Source organism: Sarcophilus harrisii, chromosome 2 (assembly GCF_902635505.1).
Source record: "Sarcophilus harrisii chromosome 2, mSarHar1.11, whole genome shotgun sequence".
Classification (NCBI taxonomy): Eukaryota; Metazoa; Chordata; class Mammalia; order Dasyuromorphia; family Dasyuridae; genus Sarcophilus; species Sarcophilus harrisii.
This window is the reverse complement of record NC_045427.1, coordinates 529,974,882-530,000,629: the sequence shown is the minus strand read 5'-3', so window position 1 is coordinate 530,000,629 and position 25,748 is coordinate 529,974,882. Positions and strand designations below refer to the sequence as shown.

Below are 25,748 nucleotides of genomic sequence, written 5' to 3'. Positions count from 1 at the left end.
ACATATATTTTAACATGTTGGATTGCTTGCCATCTAGGGAAGGGGATGGGGAGAAGAGGGAGAAAATCTTAAACACAAAGCTATGCAAGGGTCAGTACTGTCAAATTATCCGTGCATGTTTTGAAAATAAAAAGCTGGGGCAGCTAGGTGGTAAAGTGGTTAGAGCTGTAGCCCTGAAGTCAGGAGAACCTGAGTTTAAACCTGGCCTCAGACACTTAACATTTCCTAGCTGTGTGACCCTGGGCAAGTCACTTAACCCCAATTGCCTTGGGGGCGGGGGTTAGTGAAAACAATCATCCAATGTTTGATAAATTCAAGAGGAAAGGACTTTCTATTTAACAACAAGTGCTAGGAAAACTAGAAAATAGTTGGGTAAAAATTAGAGTTGGGCTGATAATTTAAACCAAATACCAAAATAAAATACAAATGTATCTGTGAACTGAACAGAAAAGGTCATATCACTAAAAAGTAGAATAAAAAAAAGAAGACAATACCTTTTAGATCTATCATTAATTGTTAACCAAACAAGGTACAGTATAAAGGTTGACAATGAAGACAAACGAGGAAGCTTCAGTTTCATAAAATTAAAATGCTTTTGCATGAATAAAAACCATGCAAAGATAATAAGAGAAAGCATCCAGGAGAAAAATCAAATATCATTAATAAAAATGTGCTATCAAAGATATGCATGGAACTATATAAACATGTAAGACCAAGAGCTATCCCTCAAAATTAGAAGTCTGAAAAAAAGAGCAATTTTTTTTCCATTTACTTTTTTTTATTTATAAAACATGTGCATGGATAATTTTTCAACATTGACCCTTGCAAAACTTTCTGTTCCAAATTTTTCCCTCCTTCCCCCAACCCCTTTCTCTAGATGACAGGTAATCCAATACATGTTAAATATGTTAAAATATATGTTAAATCCAATATATGTATGTATATTTATAAAGTTATCTTGCTGCACAAGAAAAATCAGATCTAGAAAGAAAAAAAAAAACCTGAGAAGGAAAACAAAATGCAAGCAAACATTTGTGCGTGAAAATGTTATGTTGTGCTCCACACTCAGTTCCCACAGGCCTCTCTCTGGGTGTAGATGACTCTCTTCATCATTGAACAATTGGAACTCGTTTGAATCATCTCATTGCTGAAGACATCCACATCCATCAGAATTGATCATCGTATAATCTTGTTGTTGCCACGTATAATGATCATTATACTCATCTCATTTCACTTGGCATCAGTTCATGTAAGTCTCTCCAGGCCTCTCTGAAATCATTCTGTTGGTCATTTTTTGTTGTTGTTGTTGTTTTTAATTATTACTTTTTATTGACAGAACATATGCCTGGGTAATTTTTTACAACATTATCCCTTGCACTCACTTCTGTTCCAACTTTTCCCTTTCCTCCTTCCATCCCCTCCCCTAGATGGCAAGCAGTCTCATACATGTTAAAGTATATATCCTAAATACAATACATGTGTGCAGATCCATACAGTTCTCTTATTGCACGAGAAGAATTGGATTCAGAAGGTAAAAATAACCTGGGAAGAAAAACAAAAATGCAAGTAGTTCACATTCATTTCCCAGTGTTCCTTCTCTGGGTGTAGCTGATTCTGTCCATCATTGATCAATTGGAACTGAATTAGATCTTCTCTTTGTCGAAGATATCCACTTCCATCAGAATACATCCTCATATAGTATTGTTGTTGAAGTGTTTAATGATCTCCTGGTTCTGCTTATTTCACTCAGCATCAGTTCATGTACATCTCTCCAGGACTCTCTGAAATCATCCTGCTGGTCATTTCTTACAGAACAATAATATTCCATAACATTCATATACATTCATATACAATTTATTCAGCCATTCTCCAATTGATGGGCATCCATTCATTTTCCAGTTTCTAGCCACTACAAAAAGGGCTGCCACAAACATTTTGGCACATAAAGATCCCTTTCCCTTAAAAGAGCAATTTTTTAAAGAGGCAATTGCAACTACAAATGATCACATGAAAACATATTCCAAATCAGTATTAATTTTAAAATGTCATCTAAAATAACTCTGAAATTTCACTCCACACTCTGGTAAACAAGAACATTGATGTATTAATGAAGCTACAATTGCTTGGATGATTTTATATATATATATATTTGGAATTATTTAAGAAAAAAACTAAACTATTCATGCACTTTGATCCAGCAATCCCACTTTTTCATATCCAAGGAAGTCAAGGACAATAAGAAATTGTCCTTGAAACATGCTGAAATATGCATAGTAGTACTTTTGGGGGTAGCAAAGAACTGGAAATAAAGTATAATCATCAACTTAAGAATGGCTGAATTAAAAGTGAATTTAAAAATACAAATATGAAGAATTCAGGGAAATATAGAAAGACTTATATGAATAAAAGACTTACCTTGAAGAGGAAAGTAAGCAGAAGCTTGAGAAAGATATAGAATGACTACAATGTAAATGAAAAGACCATTCAAAGCAACCTTAACAAATAATGGACCCACAAAAAAACAAAATGAAGCCTAATTCTCTCCTCTTAGCTGAGAGGACCCTGAATTATAAGGACAAGACAAGTCATATATTTTCAGATATGATCATTTTATCAGCAATTTCTGCATAATTATTTTTGTTATAGTTCATTTCTAAGAGATTAAAGTATTTCTAAAAATAACTTTGATATAAAAACAACAACAAAGTATCACCAAAACACTTTAAAAATAAAATCATATTTGGTTCTAAAATTCTTAAACTACCTTTTTGTTTCTCATAAGAATTGTTATTCTCTGTTTCTAGAATTTCATTCTTGAGAGCTGTACATCACTTCTGGCCAGAATTTTAGTCCATGGGATCTTTCCCATATTTTCTCTGAGAATCTTGAAATCTAGTTTCCCAAAATTTAGGGCATGTGTTAGATCATTCTTGGCTTTTCTCTTCTTCTCTAATACAAATTCTAAGATGAAGCAATTATTTGCTCCAAAATTTCCCATCATTTTCGCCCCAGCAACCAGTGTGTCCTGAATCAGGTCCAAACATAGAAGCTCTGCTTACTGTTTTCTCTATCTTTTTAAGAATGTAATTATAATTAAAGCAATCAAAGACATCACTAGAAGCTTTTGCAATGTTAGTCTGGCTAATTGAGGCCTCTCATCACTAGTATATCATGGATTTGTGCAAGCTCATGATCTATTCCTTAAACTTATTTTGTTGGGTCTTTTTGTCCAATTGTTCTACAGTTTAAGTCAATGATAACACTGTTTTAATTCTGCCTTTGTTTATATTCACCCATATGTTCTCCATTATTGTATTTTTTCCATTCTTATTCCTGAATTTTCCTCACATAAAGATATCTACTACCCCAAATCAATCATTTTACTTATTCTAATCCTTTTGAATTAGGTATACTATTTAAGAGCCATAGTACAGTCATGGATATTTATAAACAAATAACTGTGAAATCACACTTACCCACTTGCTTTCGAATTTCACATTTTCTTTGCTTATTATTCAAGCTTTGTATATTCATATATTGGTATCTCAGATAGCTTCATTACTGGTTCTGTCTTGGACTTCTATGAATTTCTGGACAGATCTGGACATTGGACATTGATGCTTTTCTCTACAGTAAACATTATGAGGTAGTTTTCTTCCACAACTTCTTTTTGCAGTTTAAAATTCTTTCTGACTAGAATTTGAAGAAATTGGGCAATTATATTATTATGAATCCACCAAGCAATCAAAAGTATTTATCGAACACTCACTATGTGCCAGGCATTTTGTTAAGTGTTGGGGGGGGGGTACTTAAAAAAATAGTTGAAATTTGAGTCTTAAAGAATTCTAGAGACTCAGATTTAGAGGTTGGAAAGGAGGGAATTTCTGGCATGGAGAAGAGCAAGTGTAAAGGCACAAATTTGAGGGATACAAGGCCATATCTTAGAAGAAGCAATTAGGCCCCTATTACTGTAATGTAGTGTATATATAGATGAAAGTAAAATATTTGAAGACTGGAGGAAAGCGTTGAATGACAAACAAAGGACTTCATATTTGACCTTGGAGGTAAAAGGCAGCTAGCTCTTGGGAATTATTGAGCAAGAGAGTGACAGTCAGTCATTAGGAAAATCATTTTGACAGCCGAGTGGAGAATGAACACAAAACAGACAATAATGAGAAAACTATTGCAATAGTCTGGATGTGTGAGATGTGATGAGGACCTGAATTAGGAGGTGTCTTTGTGGTCGAGGGGAATGGGATACATGCAAAAAATGTTGGTAAAGATTTATCAGCTGCTTGGATATGTGGGACAAGCACAAGAGAAGAATTTGGAATGATGAAATCATGAGCTTCCATAATTGGAATTGGAATTGGAATTCCTCACCTCATGTCTGTTACTATTGCCTGCTGGGCAAACTGCTTGCCCAAGTCTTTCCCTACTGCAGTCTGTCCTCTATCTAGCTGTCAAAAAGATCTTTGTAAAACTTAGGTTTGACCTTGGTCACCCTCACCCTTTCCTCCCACCCTCATGTACTCAATAAATTCCAGTGACCCTCTACATATAAATACCCTGTTTGGTGTTCCCTCCCAACCTTTAGTCTTCTCATGTTTCACACTCTCCCACAATGCTAAGAACTCTGGCCTTCTTCCCATTCTTCAAACAAGATGCTATCTTTCCCAAATGGAGTATTTTCACTGGTTCTCTCAAATACCTGAATGCTCTTCCTCATCCTCTCTACCTCTTACTATCTTTGCCTTCCTTCGAGTTCCAGTTAAAATCAAATGTTGTACAGAAAACCTTTCTAATCCCTCTGTCTTTTAGCTGTTAGATATAGGCCCATCTCATCTTCAGCCTTTCCCAGATCTCTATTGGCTACAAATAATACATTTCAGTAAATCTTATTGTGATGTCTTAAATTCTATGAGTGTTTTTTTTTTTTTCTTCCCTAAGGAAAGAATCAGTAGACACCTCATATAAGTCAAGCAAATTTGACCATTTCTTGCCCTGGGGCCCTGATAGAGACAGTCTAGGATCCTGCATCCTAGGAACCCCAGGCCACAGTCCCAGCCTCTGAAGCCATTATAGTATACATACCAAGACACTAATTACTGTAGAGCTAATGCAGCAATTTCCCCTGCACGTACCCCAACCCCCATTTCCTCAACAACATCACTACAGAAGGAAGACCCAGAAAAGATAGTTCTAATGACTAGGACATTTGGCATTGTCAAATGCTTCCACGTCAGAAACCAACATAGTTTTATCAGTGGAAATTATACTAAAGACCACTATTTTTCCACTGCTCCCTACAGACAGCTGGTAGCAACCAGACTCTCATTAGATAAAGGCCCAGGATTAGGTGAGAAAGTCTAATTGGTGACAGTAGAAGGCAGAGGATGAGAAAGTTTGGAGGCCTGGTGTAGAGAGACTATAGGCTATCAGCTAGTGTCCTCAGGGAAAGTCCTAATTGCTTCAGCTAGTCAGAGTGTTGCAAATTTTTTTGTCTACGAAATATATTTATGCATTTGACAAATATTTACTATACACTTACTTTGTGCAAGGCACTAACCCTGCTAAACATTGTAGATTAAAAACAAATGATTACAATCCCTGCTCTTAAGCAGCTGACCAGTGCCTAGAAAAGGAGAGATAGAAACAGAAAGAAAGAAAATATAATGAACAAAAATAACACAAACCTTGTGAACTATGTAGTTGTCTATAGTGTGTAGAGATTTGGATTCTTCTACCACAGATATGAAATGAAATAAGTGGTCTAGAAGCATTGCTATATTCCAACTGTGGAAATGCCAATTGATGATTAAGAGAAGTATTGTCCTACTTATGATGACTAAGTATTGTCCTAATGCTATAGCAGTTGGACTTTAAACACCATTTAATTCTTCAGAAATAGATTTTCTTAAAGCTATGACTTATTAGGAATACAAGAGTTCCCATATTAGTTCTAACCCTTGTACATCTGCCTCAGCATTATTGACACAAAGGATGAAACTTGATAGGGCATTCTTGCTTTCCCTTATGTCAATTTTCAAGATTACTTATATCTGGACTTTTCTTAGTAGCCAGTTATGGCTTTAATTTTAGTAAATCTATTGGAACTCTTTAAAATTTCTTGTCACTATTATCCTCTAAAGGCAATAAGTTTTTCCCCTCTCTATGAAGTAGCATTTCTTATTTATAATAAATTTATCTAAACCAAGAGACTGACCCTTATATTTCAAGTTTAAGGACACAAGTCCACAATATTACTATATCTATGTCATACATAATTTTAAACATTTTACTCATGTCACTTGACATTCAGGATATAAAGGTTTAAAGCTATAGATAATCTAGTCTAAAGCTCTCATTTCATAGTTGAGGAAACTGAAGAACAGATAGAATTGATTTGCAAGGACACAGAGGAGAAACTAGAAACAGGTCGTCTGACTCTACATCCAATGTTATAATACCAACCTATTAGCCTTCACTTTTCTGAACTAAAAAGTGCTAGTTTTTGTCATAGAACATATTCTCATCTTGCAGCTAATTTAACTGTTCCAGAGGTATAAATGTGCCATAATAGAGAAATCCCCGGGGGTTAATTATGATCTACTTATCATCTCCAAACTAGCACATTCTTCCCTTGTTAAATAACTTGTATTTTTAAAATCTCTGGTCAGTGACTTGAATTATCAGTCAAAAATTATCTCTTCATCAAGAAATCTGGCTCTTTCTAGAGGAATTGGAGCCAAATCTTAAGATCTGTTAAAGACAGAGCTCTTGCAAGTTGGAAATAGGACTGCCCTCCTTGCAAGCTACATCAGTCTCACTGAAGAATTAAATACCTATTAAAGAATTCTAACAAGTTATGTGTTTAGTAACTGATCAAACCAATAATCAACTACAATTCTAAAGTACCTATGATGTAACATGCCATCCACCTCCAGACAGAAAACTGATGGACTACAGATAGAATGATAAAAAGAAATTGAATGTTGTATAATAATAATAATCAAGCTTGACTTTAGAATCTTACGTGGAAAATTGAGAATTTGCTAAGACTGTGGTACATTGGTTAGCTTTTCTGAACTGCTTCCCTCCCTATCCCCACTCTGTTGCAAGACATGGCTTATTGAGTAGGGAAGGATGTATTTTAAAATTAAAGTGACATAAATTAATAATTAGTAGTATTTTCTACTCTCTTCACATGGCTAAGAAAATGTTTTGCATACTTATAGTTTTTTTTTTCTTGCTTCTCAATGGATGAGGGACAGAACAAGAGAGAAAATTTGGAAATGAAATTAAATAAATTTTAATTATAAAAACTAAAGTTTAAGATTTTCCAAAGAAAAACAAATTGGACATTACTGGGTTTGAGCTGTCCTTTTCTCATATTGCAAGGCAAGAGTACCACCTTGTGATTAAAGTTAGAACTACAGATAAAGTTTACCAGATTTGTATATAAAGCAATTTTCTTTTAAAACAGGATCAAACCAGTTCTGATGGACCTGGCCATCCTCAGCAATGAGATCAACCAAATCATTTCCAATAGAGCAGTAATGAACTGAACCAGCTATACCCAGCGAAAGAACCCTGGAGATGACTAAAAACCATTACATTGAATTCCCAATCCCTATATTTATGCCCACCTGCATTTTTGATTTCCTTCTCAAGCTAATTGTACAATATTTCAGAGTCTGATTCTTTTTGTACAGCAAAATAACGGTTTGGTCATGTATACTTATTGTGTTTCTAATTTATATTTTAATATATTTAACATCTACTGGTCATCCTGCCATCTGGGGGAGAGGGAAGGGGAAAGAGGGGAAAAATTCGAACAAGAGGTTTGGCAATTGTCAATGCTGTAAAGTTACCCATACGTATAACCTGTAAATAAAAGGCTATTAAAAAAAAAAAAAAAAAAAAAAAAAAAAAAAAACAGGATCATAGAAAGAACTGAGAGATCTTCCAGGAAATCTAGTCCAGCCTTTTCATTTTATAGGTGAGGAAACTGACTTGCAGAAATGACTTTTTTAAGCTTATATATCTATATTAAAAAGCTAGAATTTGAAACCGAGTTCTCCAATTTTCCAGTAAAAGTTTTTTATCTACTTTATTTCCTTCATTAGATTATAAGTTCCTTCAGGTCTAGGATGTCTTATTCCTCTTAGTGTTTGGCAGTACTTAGCTCAATATAATTCACATACCATTACTTAATAAGTTGTTAGGTGAATTAATAAAGATTTATTAATTAACTACTCTGTGCCAGGCATTGTACCCTAGGTATCAGCAGTACAAAGACACCAGTGAAACAGTATTTGCCTCATACAAAGCTTATATGCTAGGGAGAGGAGAGGAGAGGTCATTTCAGACACAGGCTGCGCAGGGGAAAGGGGAACCACCTGCATATACAAAGACACAGAAACAGAAGCTGGACAGTTGTATATAGGAAGCATCAAGAAGGCTAGTTTCGAAGGAATTTAGGACACACAAAGAATAAAATATAATGCCTGGAAAGGGAGAGAAGGCCCCAAATGTGAAGGGCCTTGCATGCCAAACCAAAATGTTTATATCCTGTGTTAAGAGGCAAAAATGAACCACTGGAATTTTTTGAACACTGGAACAACATAGCTTCATTTATTAAGCCATGACAAATAATTCCATTATCTAAATACTAAGACCTGTCAATTTTTCTTCCACTTTTGGTATGGAGGGGCAAACCTAAGTTCTGTATCTTTTGTTCCAATGTGGAACTAAACTAGGGGGTTAGGTCCAACTTACAACAGTAAGAAATTAGAGAATACAAGAAGATTTATAAGAATTGACACAGGAAATAAACAGAACCAAGAAGTATACATAATGACTACAGATAGAAGGAAAAAAACAACTGAATGTTGTACAATGCTGCTTGACCTCAAAGGAATTGAGAAAATGTATCACCCTCCCTTCCTTGTATAAGTGGGAGACTGAGAATTTGTTAAAGACTGTTGGTATGTTTGTTAGTTTTTCTGAGCTGCTTCCCTCCTATCCCCCATCCCCACTTTGTTACAAGATATGGCTTACTAGATAGGGAAGGATGTACTTTTAAATGAAAGTGATATAAAATTCTTAATTATCAATAATTAAGTTTATAAATTGTTTTAAAAGGAAACCAATTTTTTGGCAAACTAAATAAGGACTGGAAAGCATTTTGTAGTTTTTAAGCTTAAAGGGATGGCTAACTATCACAACAAATATAGGTGTCTTAATGTAATATCCATAAATACCAAAACAACAAAAGAATTTCCAGAGAAAGGGTCGAGGAAATGAAGTAACATTCATTATTTGTTGAATGACCTTCAATAAAAGGAAACTGGAGCATTCCATGTAAATAATACTACAAACAGATTCTCAATATTTCTTAAATGAATGTGAAATGTCAGTATCCATGCATTTAAGTCATAAATCCAAATTGAAACAAGTACCGTAAACCTACTGTTAAAAATAAAAAGGCCAAAGTCAATTAGTCAACAAACATTTATTTAGTGTTTGTGCCAGGTATCATAAAGATCTATATTAACAGCAAAATCTATATAGACAGCTGGAATTTAGGCATATCATTTTATTTGGTTTACCTAAAAAATAAAACCTTTTGACACTTTTTGTAAAACAAATTACATTAATATCACATATCTGAATTACAAGCTTAATGAATAACTTAAAGAGAACACAAAACTAAAGTCAAAAGAGTGAATGGCTGCAAACACTGCAGAATTTATTCCTCTAGTTTAACTGTGCAACTTTAAACACTTTTCATAGAAAAAAAAAAAAAAGAATTTGTTACAGATAAAGGAAAACAAATTCCAAATAAACATGGTTCAAAACATTCATTTATTTAACCTTAATTAAGGCAGGCAAAGTACAGATACTGTACATTAAAACATACAAATAGTTACAACTTGACACAATTACAACTGATTTATACATTCTTAAGGATGTTTCTAATGTTGCTCCCTTTCTGAAGCACATTCACCATTTTTAAATGTATAAGGAACCATCAGCTGGTCCAACATAACCAACTCCAATTAGTAGAACATCTATCAGAGTCCATATTCCCAAGCCACCAAAGCTGAACAGCTTTCCTAGACCTTCTCGCCACTGACCCAGGTAGAATCGATCTGCTCCAAATCCACCAAGGGTAATGCTATAACGTAAAACAATAACTGGTTAATATTAAGTTCTGGTTGATTACAAACTAATTTCATAACTCATTCAAAGTAAAAGCAAATTCCTTTCATGTCTGCAAACAAGGTTTCAACAAATGAATGTTACCATAAATTTCAAACAAATAATTCCATTACAAATTAATTTCCAACACTGTAGCTGGAAAAAAACAAAAACAAAAAAACCCCCAAAACATCTTGGGTATGAAGACCTAACATGTGCAAGTGTATACAAAATAGTCAATGCAGTCCTAGAATTCTAGTATCAAAATTCTACTAAATAACCTGACTTTTTATTTTTTCTAAAGAAAAAAAGGCATGTCACTTCATATTCTAACAAAGAAAAATATAAATGTTAAAAGGTATTGCAAGCAATGCAAGATGGAATAGAAAGCTTGTCAAATATGAAAGAGACAGGTTCAAGGCCTGCCTCTAATTTCTACCTGCCACGTGAATGGGGAAGTCATGTACCCCCCTCTGTCTTCATGAATTCTCTGAAACTACATGTCAGAACAATCACTGATCTGCATCAGTCTAAGGAGTTTCCACATTGAAAGTGACTAAGCCTGATGAAATCATAAGTTTTTTGTAGAAAATGCAATGTACTCAAAAGATGGAATCTTGGGAAAATTGCTTCATTTTTCTGGATCTCAGTTTCCTCATTTTCAAAAAAGACGAGGGAAGGACTTTTAAGACCCCACTAAATGCTAAAATTCTAACAGTTAGAAACATTTTGCAATTGGAAAACATTTACAAAAATAATTATTCAAAATAGCGATTATTTTTCTTCTTTCCTCAATAGTTAACTTAGTTTCTGAATTTTAACACTATTAAATCAGTATGTTCAGTTTTCTATCTTAAAGCATATTAAGGAAAAAATTTTTTTAATTAAATTAAAACCACAGCACCCTACATTTCGAAGAAAAAGCCCTTGATTAATGTTGAAAAATTACCCATGCATATATGTTTTGTCAATAAAAAGGTATAATAAAAAAAAAAGAAAGTTCTTGATATTTTGCCATTTTAATCATGGTCTAATATTTTGTCATCTATAATAATGCTTTCAAGTGAAATACTTTATTAGCATTATTTAAAACTTTAACATAAAGTTAAACCAAAAAGGAATACAAATATTAACAACTGAATAAGTTATTTCTAGAACATCCGTCATTTTAGGATTACTGTGGACAATTCCAGTCTACTAAGTCCTTCTTAGTAAGGCATAAATCTAATCAACTAAATGTGTCTTGGTAGTAGGTAATGTAATTTCTAAAGTGCTTATCTTATACATGGCAGAATCTTAATCAATGAATACTTTCATGTTGCTCAGTTTGTTATCAGATTAGACTATGTACCAAAGGGATCTGCAGAGCATCATTTTAAAAAATTCAAGCTAAAATCTTTTAGAATTCTTACCTTAGTGCCAGAGCAGTAGACCATTTGTAACCTCCAGTCCAGTTACAGTACAGCATTTTGGGAAAGGTACGTTTACCTTAAAAAAGGAATACAATCTACAATGGAAAAGGGTATAACAAATAATACTGTGGCAGAAGAACTAATGGTGATTAATGGATACTATAATTTGCAAATCTATAAGCTATTGTATTTAATAAAGATGAATTTTCACTCAGTGAAACAAAAAGATCCCAAGAAATTCTTCATCCATTCTACTTTTTAACATCTTATCTGATACAAATAAAATAAACAAATATAACACTTATAATTCAACTTTGTAAAAGCTAAGTGTACCTGAAATACTAGATATACCAAAAGCTGCCTCTGTGATATGGAATCCTGTAATGATGCAGCAGTTCATTTTCAAAATTTATTTAGTTCATTATCAAAGTAGATCCTTTGTTATCATAAGGCATAAACATGAAATTAGTAAATTGTTATTTTATAGGACAATAAAATTCAAATTAAAACTCCATATAAAAAGTGTAAGAGGGACAAGTAGATGGTACAATAGATAGAGCACTGGCCCCAGAGTCAGGAGGAACTGAGTTCAAATGCGGTCCCAGACACTTAACACTCACTAGCTGTGTGACTCTGGGCAAGTTATTTAACCTCAACTGCCTCACCCCCCAAAATAAATAAAAAGTATTTGAGTTTTGTTTTCATCTAGAAGACCCCCTAAATTATCTGTTTAACATATAACTTACCCAAACAATGAACATGATCATGAACTGTACAGTTGGCACTGTAACGCTGTCGGGGGCAGGAGACAGTCATACAGTTTGTAGCATTGGAACACTCGTAATCTGTTTCTGGAAGTTGCCAGCAAAAGCTGCAGGTCATGTTGATTGTGAAATTATGTTGCTCTGTGAAGTTCTGATCCTACATGTTAAAAGACATAGCATTGGCAAAATAGTAACAACCTATCAATATGTCAAAAACAGCCTACATTGTCTTGTATGAGGTTTCAAAACCATAGAATCATGAAGAACAAGGACACTACACATCACAGAGGCTTAATTAAAATTCATTTGTATTTTACAAACTTATTAAATGCCCACTTTCTATACCACACTGTTTTCCTTGTTAAGCCTCACATTTTTCTCTGTAGAATCTGACAAAGACATACTCAAATTATTGCCTTTTTCTGCTACTCTTGAACTTCTTTTTTTGATTCCTAGATTAAAGAGAACAGTCAGTGACATACGTCTTCATGGAAGAATTAGACAGGATAATCAGTTGTATCTTATATCAGGCTAAGGCACTGAAACAAGATTATTAGTTGTACTAACTAATACAACTAAAAACTGTTGTGACCAGAAATAATTTTTTCAATAATAGTGTCAACTGTTTTAGGCACAGCAATTTTCCTCCCAGTAGATAAAAACTCAAATTTGAATATTTAGTTTAAGTATGTTTTGAAACTTCCTACTCATGTAGGAACATAGATGTCCTAACAAGAAAAGGAAATCTAGAATGAATATTTAGTTTAAGTATGTTTTGAAACTACCTATTCATGTAGGAACATAGATGTCCTAACAAGAAAAGGAAATCTAGAATGAGATAAGAGTAAATGAAAGGACAAAAGGATAAGGAAAGCCTTTAGCTAAACTGCCAGGTGGATAAAGGGGAAACAAAAAGAGAAAAAGGAGAAACACAAGTCAATGAAGGGACCTATGACATGGGAGCCCGCACTTATGTACCCACCCACCCATATTACTCATCCAAGTAGGAGGGGAAAGATGATGGGCACAATGGTAATGAGACAATCTCTCTTGGATTCTACTTGAACCATCATCAAAGTTTTTTTTCCTTCCCATTTTTCTACTTTTGTGATAATTTAGGTTATTTATAAATACACCTATGTACTTGTCAACAATCCATTTCAAGAGGGTATCTCCATCAAATTTAAATTTAAATACTGAAAACAATTTATTAATTTACTAAATGACAAGAATGCAGGAAAATAATATTCTTGGGACCCAATAAAAATGCTAATAAGAACTCCACAGAAGACTCATCAAACTTATCAGTAGATCTGTTGTTCTGCTTCCAAAAGAATTGTAGGCTTTATACTTCCCTCCTGACTTTCTTTAAAATATATACATATTTTACATATTTTTAAATTTTTAAATGACTTAATCAGTTCCTGTATAACCCAATAAACATACCAGTCCTAAAAGACAAAATAATCATTATTGCTCAAAGGTATTAGTGAATCTTCTTAGGGGGAATCAATCTGAAATAATAAACAGTAGATAGGAATTGCAATTTTCCAGAAAGTCTACACCAAATATCTTAAATAACATGTTATAATACATTAAATGACTTGTCTGATAAATTTATTTTTAACTTCAGCAGTTTCAGCCCAAGAATTTTTTTTCATAAAGTATTATTTGCAAAACACATAGCACCTGGATTTTTTTTTATTTTGATATGTTTTGTTTTGAAACATCAAGACTGAATTAATGCTTAACATGAATTTGGGTTAGTTTATTTTTGACATTATTTTGACATTGAATCGTTTCATACTTACAACACAGGTAACATGAGATTTGACTGTACAGTCAAAAGTGACAGGCTTTCCATACACACAGGAGTAATTTGTCTTGCATTCTATGCAGTCTGCAGGAAGCTTGCTACACAAACCATTACTTGGACATTTCATCACATAAGCTGGAGTTTCTGTACTTTCTGTGAGATGAGAGAAAAGCTTTTCTTAGCAAATCATTATGAATAAAAGAAAAGAAAAATTAGTATGAAAATAAAATAAAAGAAAATGTTAGTAATATCTTTAATATAGCTAAAAGGTCCTAAATTGTCAACAGTAAAAACAAAAATGAAAGCCAATTATTGTACTGAAAATATACGAAGAAACTAAATTTTCTAATACAGTTTTTAAAAATCACTACATAACTAAATATTAAGTCTTTGGTACATTGGGGGATAGAGATTTGAGATAAAGATCTGACAATCTATTTCACTAAATTTATGAACACAAAATATGGCAACAGAATTAAATATATTTATTAAAACTTTTACTCTCTAATTTGAGAAAAGATACCAAAAAGCATAAGAGGACAGAAATTAGAAATGGGAAGACATTAAATACAGCTTTTACCTTCTTTATCATTTTGCCCAGTCCTGGTAATTTACCATATTACTGAAAATTATCACACTACAAATTCTCCTTGGATTTGATGTCAGATAATCTGGGGTTTTAAATCTTGACTCTACTACCTATTGCCTGTATAACCATGGATAAATCTCATTTTTATTCATCTGTAAAATTAGGTTAGATCTTTTCCAACTCTAAATCTATAATCCTATGATCTGGTATCATCTTTGGTAGATTGCTATACATTACTAACTAAACATATAAAAGGAGATAATTTGGGGGGTTTTTTTGTTTGTGTGTTCCCTCGTTCCCTCCCTCCCCCCCCAAGGCAATTGGAATTAAGTGACTTGCCCAGGGTCACACAGCTAGGAAGTGTGTCTGAGTCCAAACTGAACTCGGCTCCTCCTTATTTCAAGGTTGATGCTCTACCCACTGTGCTTTCTAGCTGCTCCTGGAGATAATGTTTCTAACATATCTTCTGCATTTACTGTAACTTTGTAGAACAACATTACATTTGAAAACTGTTACAGAGAGGACAAGAGAGGCTGATTTAGAAGATAGAATTACCTTGTAAGAATCAAGTCAAGGCTCTGTTAGTAAATTCTGCAGTCTACAAGAAGGATCAGAAATGATCAGACTTTCACACTAACCACACAAGACCAAATAAATGGGATTGCCAATTTACAATAAGTAAATCTAGTACTCTGGATTTCAGTTTTGGATCCACTCTCTTCCCAGTAGGAAAAGTTATTTAGAAAATCAAATTAGTAACATTAGATTTCTTTGCAAACAGCCAAAGGAGTTGATGAGCTTGACAAATAGTTCTAGCCTCCATCATGCTGAGTTAGCCTTCAATAAAAGAGCAGTGTACTTCAAAAACAATCAGAATATTTTTGCCCACCAAGCCTGGCACCTTCTTTCCTGATGACTACATTATTGCTGGGTTGGTCAACCTTTCTAGACTCCAAAGTGACTATAACACTTAATTGGTATACTACTTATAATTGAAGTATAGCTTTTTTTCAGTTTTAGAATTACAGTTCAATAGTTGGAAAGATCTCCATTGATTTAAACCTCCTATTTAAACCCAGGGAGTTTAAATAATTAAGCACTCAAAGTTTTCTCATTCCAGAACTAATATTTTTTGCACTATATATAGCATGTCTCCCCTTCTTAACTTTCTAATTACTGTTAAAAGACATCGGAAACTAATATGGCAGAAACTAGGCATTGATCCATACTTAACGCCGTACACCAAGATAAGGTCAAAATGGGTTCATGACCTAGGCATAAAGAATGAAATTATTAATAAATTAGAGGAACATAGGATAGTTTACCTCTCAGACCTGTGGAAGGGGAAGGTCTTTATGACCAAAGCAGAACTAGAGATCATTACTGATCACAAAATAGAAAATTTCGATTATACCAAACTGAAAAGTTTTTGTACAAACAAAACTAATGCAGACAAGATTAGAAGGAAGCAATAAACTGGGAAAATATTTTTACAGTCAAAGGTTCTGATAAAGGCCTCATTTCCAAAATATATAGAGAATTAACTCTAATTTATAAAAAATCAAGCCATTCTCCAATTGAAAAATGGTCAAAGGATATGAACAGACAATTCTCAGATGAAGAAATTGAAACTATTTCTAGTCATATGAAAAGATGCTCCAAGTCATTATTAATCAGAGAGATGCAAATTAAGACAACTCTAAGATACCACTACACACCTGTCAGATTGGCTAAGATGACAGGAAAAAATAATGATGATTGTTGGAGGAGATGCGGGAAAACTGGGACATTGATGCATTGTTGGTGGAGTTGTGAAGCAATCCAACCATTTTGGAGAGTAGTTTGGAACTATGCTCAAAAAGTTATCAAACTGTGCATACCCTTTGATCCAGCAGTGTTACTACTGGGATTATATCCCAAAGAGATTATAAAGAAGGGAAAGGGACCTGTATGTGCACGAATGTTTGTGGCAGCCCTTTTCGTAGTGGCTAAAAACTGGAAACTGAATGGATGTCCATCGGTTGGAGAATGGCTGAATAAATTGTGGTATATGAATATTATGGAATATTACTGTTCTGTAAGAAATGACCAACAGGATAATTTCAGAAAGGCCTGGAGAGACTTACGAACTGATGCTGAGTGAAATGAGCAGGACCAGGAGATCATTATATACTTCAACAACAATACTAGATGATGACCAGTTCTGATGGATCAGGCCATCCTCAGCAACGAGATCAACCAAATCATTTCTAATGGAGCAGTAATGAACTGAACTAGCTATACCCAGAAAAAGAACTCTGGGAGATGACTAAAACCATTACATTGAATTCCCAATCCCTATATTTATGCACACCTGCATTTTTGATTTCCTTCACAAGCTAATTGTACAATATTTCAGAGTCTGATTCTTTTCTACAGCAAAATAATGTTTTGGTCATGTATACTTATTGTGTATCTAAGTTATATTTTAATATATTTAACATCTACTGGTCATCCTGCCATCTAGGGAGAGGCGTGGGGGTAAGAGGTGAAAAATTGGAACAAGAGGTTTGGCAATTGTTAATGCTGTAAAGTTACCCATGCATATATCCTGTAAATAAAAGGCTATTAAATAAAAAATAAATAAATAAATAAATAAAAAGACATCACACCTTCTCTTAGTCACCTGAATACTGAAAGTTTTTGTTGACGCTTTATAACTTCTCACCCGTATATCCAACTTGGCCTTTCCAATCAGAACCTATCATCCCCTAGGTGCAGGCCCTAACCATCTTTCAGCTGCAGTATTAATTTGTTGGTGGATTCTCCTACCTTAAACCTCTCCCCACTCCAGTCCACCCTAAGCAGGAGTCTGACCATATTATGACTCTCCAATAAAATGCACTGGTTCCCTCTCATCTCCAGGGCCACATGTAAAAATCCCGGTTGGCTCTTAAAGGCCCTCTACACCCTGGCCTGTTTCACCTTTGCAGTCTTACACCTCACTCCCTCCACCACTTCTACGACGTGGCCACCTGGCCGCTCCCCCACAGGAGACTCCATCTCCGGGCTCCGCGCATTGTCAGGGGCCGTCCCACCAGCCGCAGAGCTCTCTTCGGCAAGAAGCCCATCTCATCTCACACAGCAGTTTGCATATAATCTGCACCCCCGCCTGGGCACGCGCCCTTTTGCTTTCCTTTGTAACACTAGCACTTAGAACTCACTGCCCGCTGGATTCCTCGCTAGCCGGTGACAGAATAGTGAAAGCCCCTACAACTAAAAGCGTTTAGCCAGATGTTTAAAACCCTTTAGCTCCCAAAGCGATCGGCAGGGCCAAGAACGGTTCATGGCACACCTACATAACGCGTTCACTCGCTGTGAGCCGTCTCGGATTGTTCAGATTTGTCTCTGAACCATGGTACGGGGAGGGGGATGGAGAAGCAGAAGGGGAGGAGCCCTCATTTCCTCATCGGCAGCCGGCGCGAGGATCCCGCCCCGCCACCCCCTACCCCGGTCCCGGGCGCGCAAAGGTGAGGTCACCCCCCTCCGGGGCGGAGTGGGGGGGGGGACGGGGGCGGAGAGGGGGAAGGGCGGGGAGCGTTTCCCTCCTCCGCCAGCAGCAACGGCAACACCTGCCCCGTCAGGGCGGCGGTGCCCCAGCCGCCCCTGCTCTGCCCTCCCCACGCACCGCCACCGGCAGCGCGGCTCCCGAGGGGAACTGGACGCCCCGTCCTCGGCCGTCCCTCCCCTCTCCCGGCCCGAATCTGCCCTGGGGACGCTGGCCCGCGACTCACCGCCGCCCGTTAAGATGTAGAGCTGCGAGAGGAAGAGCAAGACGCGGCTCAGACCGCCCAACAACGCCGTCGCAGCCGCCACGGCCACCATTTTGTCGGCGTGCCCTCACTTCCGGGTCTTTACGTTGTACGTCAATGCGGTTGCAATACCCGCGAATAGGAAGCGTCCGAGAGAGGGTCGGGGAGGCAAGCGCGGCCAGAGCTGGCTTTTCAGTGGCTGCAATCGGGACGCCCCTTTGCCCCTCCCCCCACCCCCGCCCGCGTTGCCTCTGGATCAGTGGGCGTACGTGCGTGCGTGCAGGCTAATGGAGGTCTCGGCTTTGGAAGGCGCTAGAACGAACCTCCGGCTCGGGACAGGAGCCGGTCAGGGATAGGAATGGCCGGCTTTCAGAGGCACGGTAGCGGTGCAAGCTGTCAGTAGCTATGCCCCTCCCCCCAAAAAAACCCTAACGGAGACGGGCACTTCGAAACAGTTCCTAGACTCTCGCTCGCACCCACCGGGGCGGGAAAAGAAATGACGGGAGGTTGGGAGGACTGCGGAATTGGTCCGAGCCAAGCGTTACCTGGAATTATGTCCGAAGTGTCACTAAACTGTGCCTACCCTTTGACCCAAGGATAGCCAGCTCTGTTGGGCCGTGATGGGGTGACATCTTTGCAGGAGGCAAAGAGATTTAATAGCAGCTCTTCGTAGAGTGGCCCCCGCACTGAGAACTAAAGATCTAGGAATGTGTTGTGAGAAATGGGATGAGAAGTGACGTGAGAATTTATTCTGAAATGTGAGACATTTTAAAACAGATGGTTCAGGACCAACAAAATGCACAACGGCAAAGAAAAATAACTCTAGAAGTCGAATACTCGCCATTTTATGATAAACTTGTCATACTTCCTGCCAGAGAAGCTACCCACCAAATCCCTGGGGAAATAGGCGTATTTGGGCATAAGCCATGTGGGAATTAGTTTTCCTGAGCTTTGAGGATTTATTATAAGGGTTTTTTTTTTTTTTTTGGGGGGGGGGTGTTTTATCTACGGGGGGAGGAGCATGAGGAAAGATATATTTGTAAAAGGACATTAAAAAACCAAAACTTCTTCTGAGTGAATCTCACTTTCCCCTTAACATCCCTTCTTCTCCCTCTCTTGGGAAAGTCTTCAGAAGTTTGAAGGACTGCTCTTTCCCAAAGATTCAGTTCAATTCAGTAAACATTAAAACCTGGCTGCACACAAAGCACCGTGATAGGTGCTGGAAATATAAAGACAAAAATGAAACTGGGGCTTCCCTCAAGAGCTTCTATTCTAAACAAAACCAATGCAGACAAAATTAGAAGGGAAGCAATAAACTGGGAAGGAAATTTTACATTCAAGGGTTCTGATAAAGGCCTCGCTTTTAAAATATATAGAAAATTGACTCAAATTTATAAGAATTAAAGTCATTCTCCAATTGATAAATGGTCAAAGGATATGACTGAGTAATTTTCAGGTAGAATTAAGACCATTTCTAGTCATATGAAAAGGTGCTCTAAATCATTATTGATCAGAGAAATGCAAATAAAGACTCTGAAGTGCCACTACATACCTCTCAAATTGGCTAAAATGACAGGAAAAGATGTTGGAAGGGATGTGGAAAAACTGGGACACTAATATGTTGTTAATGAAATTGTAAACTAATTCAGCTATTTTGGAGAGCAATTTGGAACTTCTCAAACTGTATATTTTTTGATCCAGCAGTGTTTCTGCTGGGCCTCTGTCCTAAAGAAATCATAAAAAGGAGGGAAAGGGATCCATATGTGCAAAATTGTTTGTTGTGACCCTTTTTGTAGTGGCAAGAAACTGGAAACTGAGTGGATGTCCATCAGTTGGAGAATGGCTGAATAAGTTATGGTATATGAATTTTATGGAATGTTATTATTGTCCTATAAGAAATTATCAGAAGGATAATTTCAGAGAGGCATAGAGAAACTTACATGAATTGATGCTAAGTGAAATGAGCAGAACCAAAAGATCATTATACACAGCAACAGAATTATACAATGATCAATTCTGATGGACATGGCTCTTGTCAACAATGAGATGATTCAGACCAGTTCCAATAGTCTTATGATGAAAACATCTGCACATATTATGCCCTGAATTATTAAAATTATAGCTTCACTCCTTTTTTCCTTGCCATTAGAACTGGGAGAAATTGAGTCATGAAAAACCTTGGAAGTTTTGGCCACTTTACATTCCATTGTATCATAAAACTCCAGGTGCCTTATCTAAACCCTTGCTGGGATAATTCCACCTCCATTTGAGTATTGCCCCTCACCTCACTGTCTCCTACCCTCTCTCTCCCTTCTTATCTCGATCCTTATCCTGTCAGGACTAAGTTATGATCCTTTCCTAGAACTCTATGGCTTGTCCACTCACCCAGTATCCTTGCTTCCCCGCCCCACCCCCCCATCTGCCTTTGTTTTCCCTATAGCCTATAAAAGTTTCCTGACGTAGTTCCTCACTTCTGAATGCTTTGGATAAGAATCCCATAAAGCCAGCTAGCCAAAACTCAAGTCTAAAATCTTCACATTAAAATGATTAAAAACCAATCGCTGCCTTGCTTCAGTTTCTCTGGCATTACACACCCAGAGAGAGAACAATGGGAACTGAATGTGGACCACAACATAGTATTTTCATTCATTTTATTGTTTGCATTTTTTCTTTTTTTTTCCTTTTGGATCTGATTTCTCTTGTGCAGCATATTTGTGGAAATATGTATAGAGGAATTGCACATGTTTAACATATATTGGATTACTTGCTGACTGGAGGGGGGGAAGGGAAGGAAAAAATTAGAACACAGTGTTTTGTAGGGGGTGAATGTCAAAAATTATCCATGTATGTATTTTGAAAATAAAAAGATATATATATATATATATATATATTTTTTTTTTTTTTTTTTTTTTTAAAGAGCTTATATTCTGTTAAGAGGCTGACATAAGAACAGTGTTGGAACAATTGAGGTGGGAATGGCATTAAAATCTCTGAGATTGACAAAGTGCAGTGAAAGGAGCACTAGTGTTCAAAAGTGAATCAGGGGACAGGAGTTCAGATTCTGCCTCTATATTTTTATGTGACTCCAAGGGAGCTGTTTAATTTCATTTTCCTCAAATGAGTTGAACCAGTTGGCTTCTGAGGTCTTTTTCACTGTGATTCAATGACTTCTAATAGTATCATAGAATATAGATGAATTTCATTGATAAAATTGACTAGGTTTGCATCCTAACTTTGAAATAATGGAATTGGACTAGATCTTGTTGGTTCTCATCTACTTAACGTTTTATATATTTGTGACTTCCTGGCATTATTCAGGTAATAAGGGTGTGACTTCAAAGCAAGTTCTTTTTAACTCAGAAAACCAAAGAGTTCTTAGAACCCTGTTATACTGTCTTTCATTTTACAATTATATACATGCCTAAATACAAAAGCATAACTGAGAGGTTAACACATTGACTATAAAATCATAGTGTAATATAAGTGACTTGACAGAGTATTTCCTGAGAACAGATTTTCAAGAGGATAAGGAAAATATATACTTTTAAATTTTATTTGAGAAGAGAGCAAGAGACCTATAGGTCTCAGAATTGGTAAAGAAAGGAGGTACCATTGTAAAAGAGAGAATAAAAAAGAAGATAAATTCTATCGACTTCACAATTTTGCATTGGATTGATTACTGATTTAGAAGGAAGGAGAAGACAGGAAGAACTGGCTCTGTACATCTCCAAAATAAACAGATAATTTGTGGAGTAACTTGAAACAAGACCAAAAGTCTCCCTTATCCTACAGTGTAGTCTCAAGAGCACTGGAATTTTAGTTGAGTCCTGGCTCTTGCACTGACTGCCAAGGGACCTCAGGCAAATAAGCCTTAGTTTTCTCCTCTATAAAATAAGGAGAGCTAATTCCTTTCCAGCTCTAAAGCTATGATACTATAGTATATAAACTTAGTGGTAAGAATGACAAAACCAGGCAAAGAAAAAAGCAGATTTTCAAAAATGCATTCTAAACTGCATAAATTCTTCAAAGTCTTTTCTTAAAAGCCAGATAGACTATGGCAGCTATATGATGCAATGGATTGAGCACTGGTCCTGTAGTCAAAAAGATCTGAATTCAAATCCAACTTCAAACACTTAACACTTACTAGCTGTATGACTCTGGACAAGTTGCTTAACCCATTGTCTTGCAAAAAAGAAAAAAAAAGTATATAACTTTCACCTAATTAATTCAAAATATATTAAATACCAATCCAAAGATTGTACCATAGTACCTCTTAATATACATATATAAGAATTACCCCAATATCCTTCAGGCCTGCCATAGATCCTGGTTAAAGTGCTTTCTTGTGAAAATATGAATTCCTTTACCTTGATTTCCATGTGCCTTCTTAATCAGGTCCCAGTTTACATATCCAGATAGATTTCTACTTACATGAATTTTCTCTGCTTTATTTAGGGAACTCATTATTCTTTCTCACAGATTATGTCATTCTTCCATTTTAGGATTCTTCCCACTCCTATTAATCTAAAATGCAATTTAGCTCTCAATATCCAACCCAAACTCCAACTCTACTGAAAAATATCCCAAGAGAACTCTAGCCCATTTTCTCTAACTTTGACCTTATTTTCTACTCCACATAATTAGCTTCTTATTAAAATTTTCATGAATGCTATAGTTTATCTTTCTAATAAAACTACAGACTTTTTGTGGGAGAGAATGTCTTCCTTTTTTTTTTTTTGGTATCCCACTTGTAGAATTGTAGACATATCCTCTTCAATATATCCTGAAATCAGTTTATTTTTCTATAGATTTATTGAAAAAGAAAATTATAAGCTGACTGTCATTTAATCAAAGATAATTTGATTGAGAAAATGCTTTTTTGGAGCATTTACTAGGGTGTTTAATAAAGTAATTTAAATGTAATGCCATTTTATTTTCATTTTTCTTAAAAAAGGGAGTTTTTCTTAAAAAAACAAATCTCTAATATATGCAATATGGAGAGTAACAATATATCTTCCTGCATACACGTTACTCTGAAGTTTTCTGTTATTTAAAGTAAATAATGGGAAATCCAAGAGTCATTCAGATTCCATTTTTTAAAAATTTTGTATAGAATATCTACAAGAAAAAGTCCAAAGTATTTGCTGTGTGAATTATTTGCTGAATTCTGAAGAAAAAGTTTTCCACATAGTTCAATAACCATAAAATATTTGACATAATAATATCATTTCAAAATAAAATTAGATTGTCATTGCATATCCCAGAACTTCACAGGCTTTTAAATTCATCTGTCTTTTGAAAAGTTTAAATAACCCTTAGTAATAACATCACTAAATCACTGTATTTGCCATTATTTTCCTTCTTTTCAATGAAATGAATTCCTTCTTCTAACAAACACACACCAAGGCATTATTTTTCTTTGAAAATTTCCCTAAATTGTCTTCTTTTATTGCTAACTAAACCACCTGCATAATTTACTTTTGTTTCAGAATAGTAGGTATTGAAATTTAAATCATACAACATTTTCCCTTCTGCCAACGTCTTGTTGTTGTGGGTAAGTCCAAAGTTCTGGCAATAAGTAAAATTTTAAGAAGCTAAGGAAAGGAATTCCATCTTCAAGTCTTAGAAAGTGTCTTAAGGCTTGGCCAGTAGAACACAGGAACTTCAAAATTCTTCCTCTGCATTTAATGTACGCGACTCCTTTAGTTTCTTCAATTTATTAATGGTGGAAACTACTGAAGCCTCTCCATGAATTTTATTATCTCTTGTTCGAACATTTACAGCATTATTTATTTTTTCTTTTTCTCCAACCACTGTTTAAAGAGGGGGGGAAAAAAAAAAGCATGTTCTGGTTTTAGTCAACAGTTTAGTCAACAACTTAGCCATTTTAGCAAGTTACAAAATGTTTTTATCTTGAGTATTTTCTTTTTTTTTTTCTTTTTTGCTGAGGCAATTGAGGTTAAGTACCTTTGCCCATGGTCATAAAGCTAGGAATTATTAAGTGTCTGAGGTCAGATTTGAACTCAGGTCTTCCTGACTTTAGGGCTGATGCTCTATTCACTTTATCACCTAGCTGCCTCTGAGTGTTTTCTTTTAAAACTGATAACATTATACTTTTCTTTATAAGTTCTGTGAGATAAAGTATCTTTTTCCAAACCCTTAAAACCATCATACCACCAGTATAAAATATCCTGAAGGTGTTGAAAAACATTTGGGATGATGCTATGTCAGATATCATAAATTATGTCATATATTTATATTTTGATTAACTCTGTGAGATTATTGATATGGAAAATTATTTAGCAAGGAAATGATTTGTACCCAAGCTTATGAGCACCTTCTCTATAATTTATAATCTTAAGATAGTTCTCTGGAGCACTGAGAAGTTAATTACCTTAGAAAAGATCATAAAGCCAGAAGGTCAGAAATGGGTTATTGGACCTCAAGATTCTTGACTGCAAACCCAGCTCTCTATCCATTATGCCAAGCTGCTGTTATATTAGGCTAGTTATTTTTGTTATTTTTAATAGAAAAGAACTTTTGAAAATTTCACAGGAACTAGCATCATATCTACAGATATACAAATGAAATTCCTTACTTTTGCATCATGTATAATGCTGAAACTAAGTCCAACGGTTCGCATTCAATCACTCCCTAAATAATTATTTTCCCTAATTGTTAAACAAATGTTATTTTGAATTTGAACCATCTTTATTTTAAATTGATACTCCCACTTTTACCCCTTAGTCCAATCCATAAAATTTCTTATAAGTGAAGAAAAGCAAAACAAGTATGTTATTCTTCCATAAAGTGACTAAAATGAAGGAATTTGGATTCATAGAAAAGTTTTTACTTAAAGAATTAATATCTATTAAATAATTTTCTTCATCAATGGAATAGTAATAGCATGCATATAAAAAGTATGTAAGCATTCTTCCAAGAAAAAAAGCAAACAATGTCTCAGAGGCTATTTAATACAAAACTGCTTTTTGAAAATCCAAGATATGATCACATAGTAAAATAGTGATGCCATACTCATCACTTTATTGGTCATTTAATTGGTCAATTATTGGTCACTTTATTGGTCAGTGAAATGCAAGAATAAATCTCTGGAAAATTAAATACCCTTATTCTTGCCTTTTTATTGATTTGAAGCCAAACTCAAAGCAG

The 25,748-nt window shown here is 35.5% G+C and overlaps 2 protein-coding genes across 2 annotated transcripts in view; both read right to left on the bottom strand.

Moving 5' to 3' along the window:
* Window positions 1-9,498: 9,498 nt before the first annotated feature.
* Window positions 9,499-18,765, bottom strand: TM2D3 (TM2 domain containing 3). The gene is made up of 5 exons (XM_003755592.4): window positions 18,561-18,765; window positions 14,194-14,351; window positions 12,365-12,539; window positions 11,619-11,694; window positions 9,499-10,183 (listed from the first exon to the last, which is right to left on the bottom strand). The coding sequence occupies exons 1-5, from the start codon at window positions 18,649-18,651 to the stop codon at window positions 10,018-10,020; spliced, it is 666 nt and encodes a 221-aa protein (XP_003755640.1). The 5' UTR covers window positions 18,652-18,765; the 3' UTR covers window positions 9,499-10,017.
* Window positions 18,766-23,279: 4,514 nt separating this feature from the next.
* TARS3 (threonyl-tRNA synthetase 3) overlaps window positions 23,280-25,748 on the bottom strand; it is a 31,461-nt gene continuing 28,992 nt past the window's right edge. Inside the window, exon 19 of the mRNA XM_012542831.3 lies at window positions 23,280-24,391. Coding sequence (XP_012398285.2) covers window positions 24,243-24,391 — 149 coding nt within the window. The 3' untranslated portion in view covers window positions 23,280-24,242. The remainder of the gene's footprint in view (window positions 24,392-25,748) is intronic.

Bases quoted from the DNA above. Each gene is read 5' to 3' on its own strand.
- TM2D3 (XM_003755592.4), bottom strand. From the start codon at position 18,651: ATGGTGGCCGTGGCGGCTGCGACGGCGTTGTTGGGCGGTCTGAGCCGC. The intron at 12,540-14,193 runs GTAAGTATGAAA...TTTAACATGTAG, and splicing joins AATCTCATGTTACCTGTGTT to GATCAGAACTTCACAGAGCA. The intron at 10,184-11,618 runs GTAAGAATTCTA...TTTACGTTATAG, and splicing joins TCTACTGCTCTGGCACTAAG to CATTACCCTTGGTGGATTTG.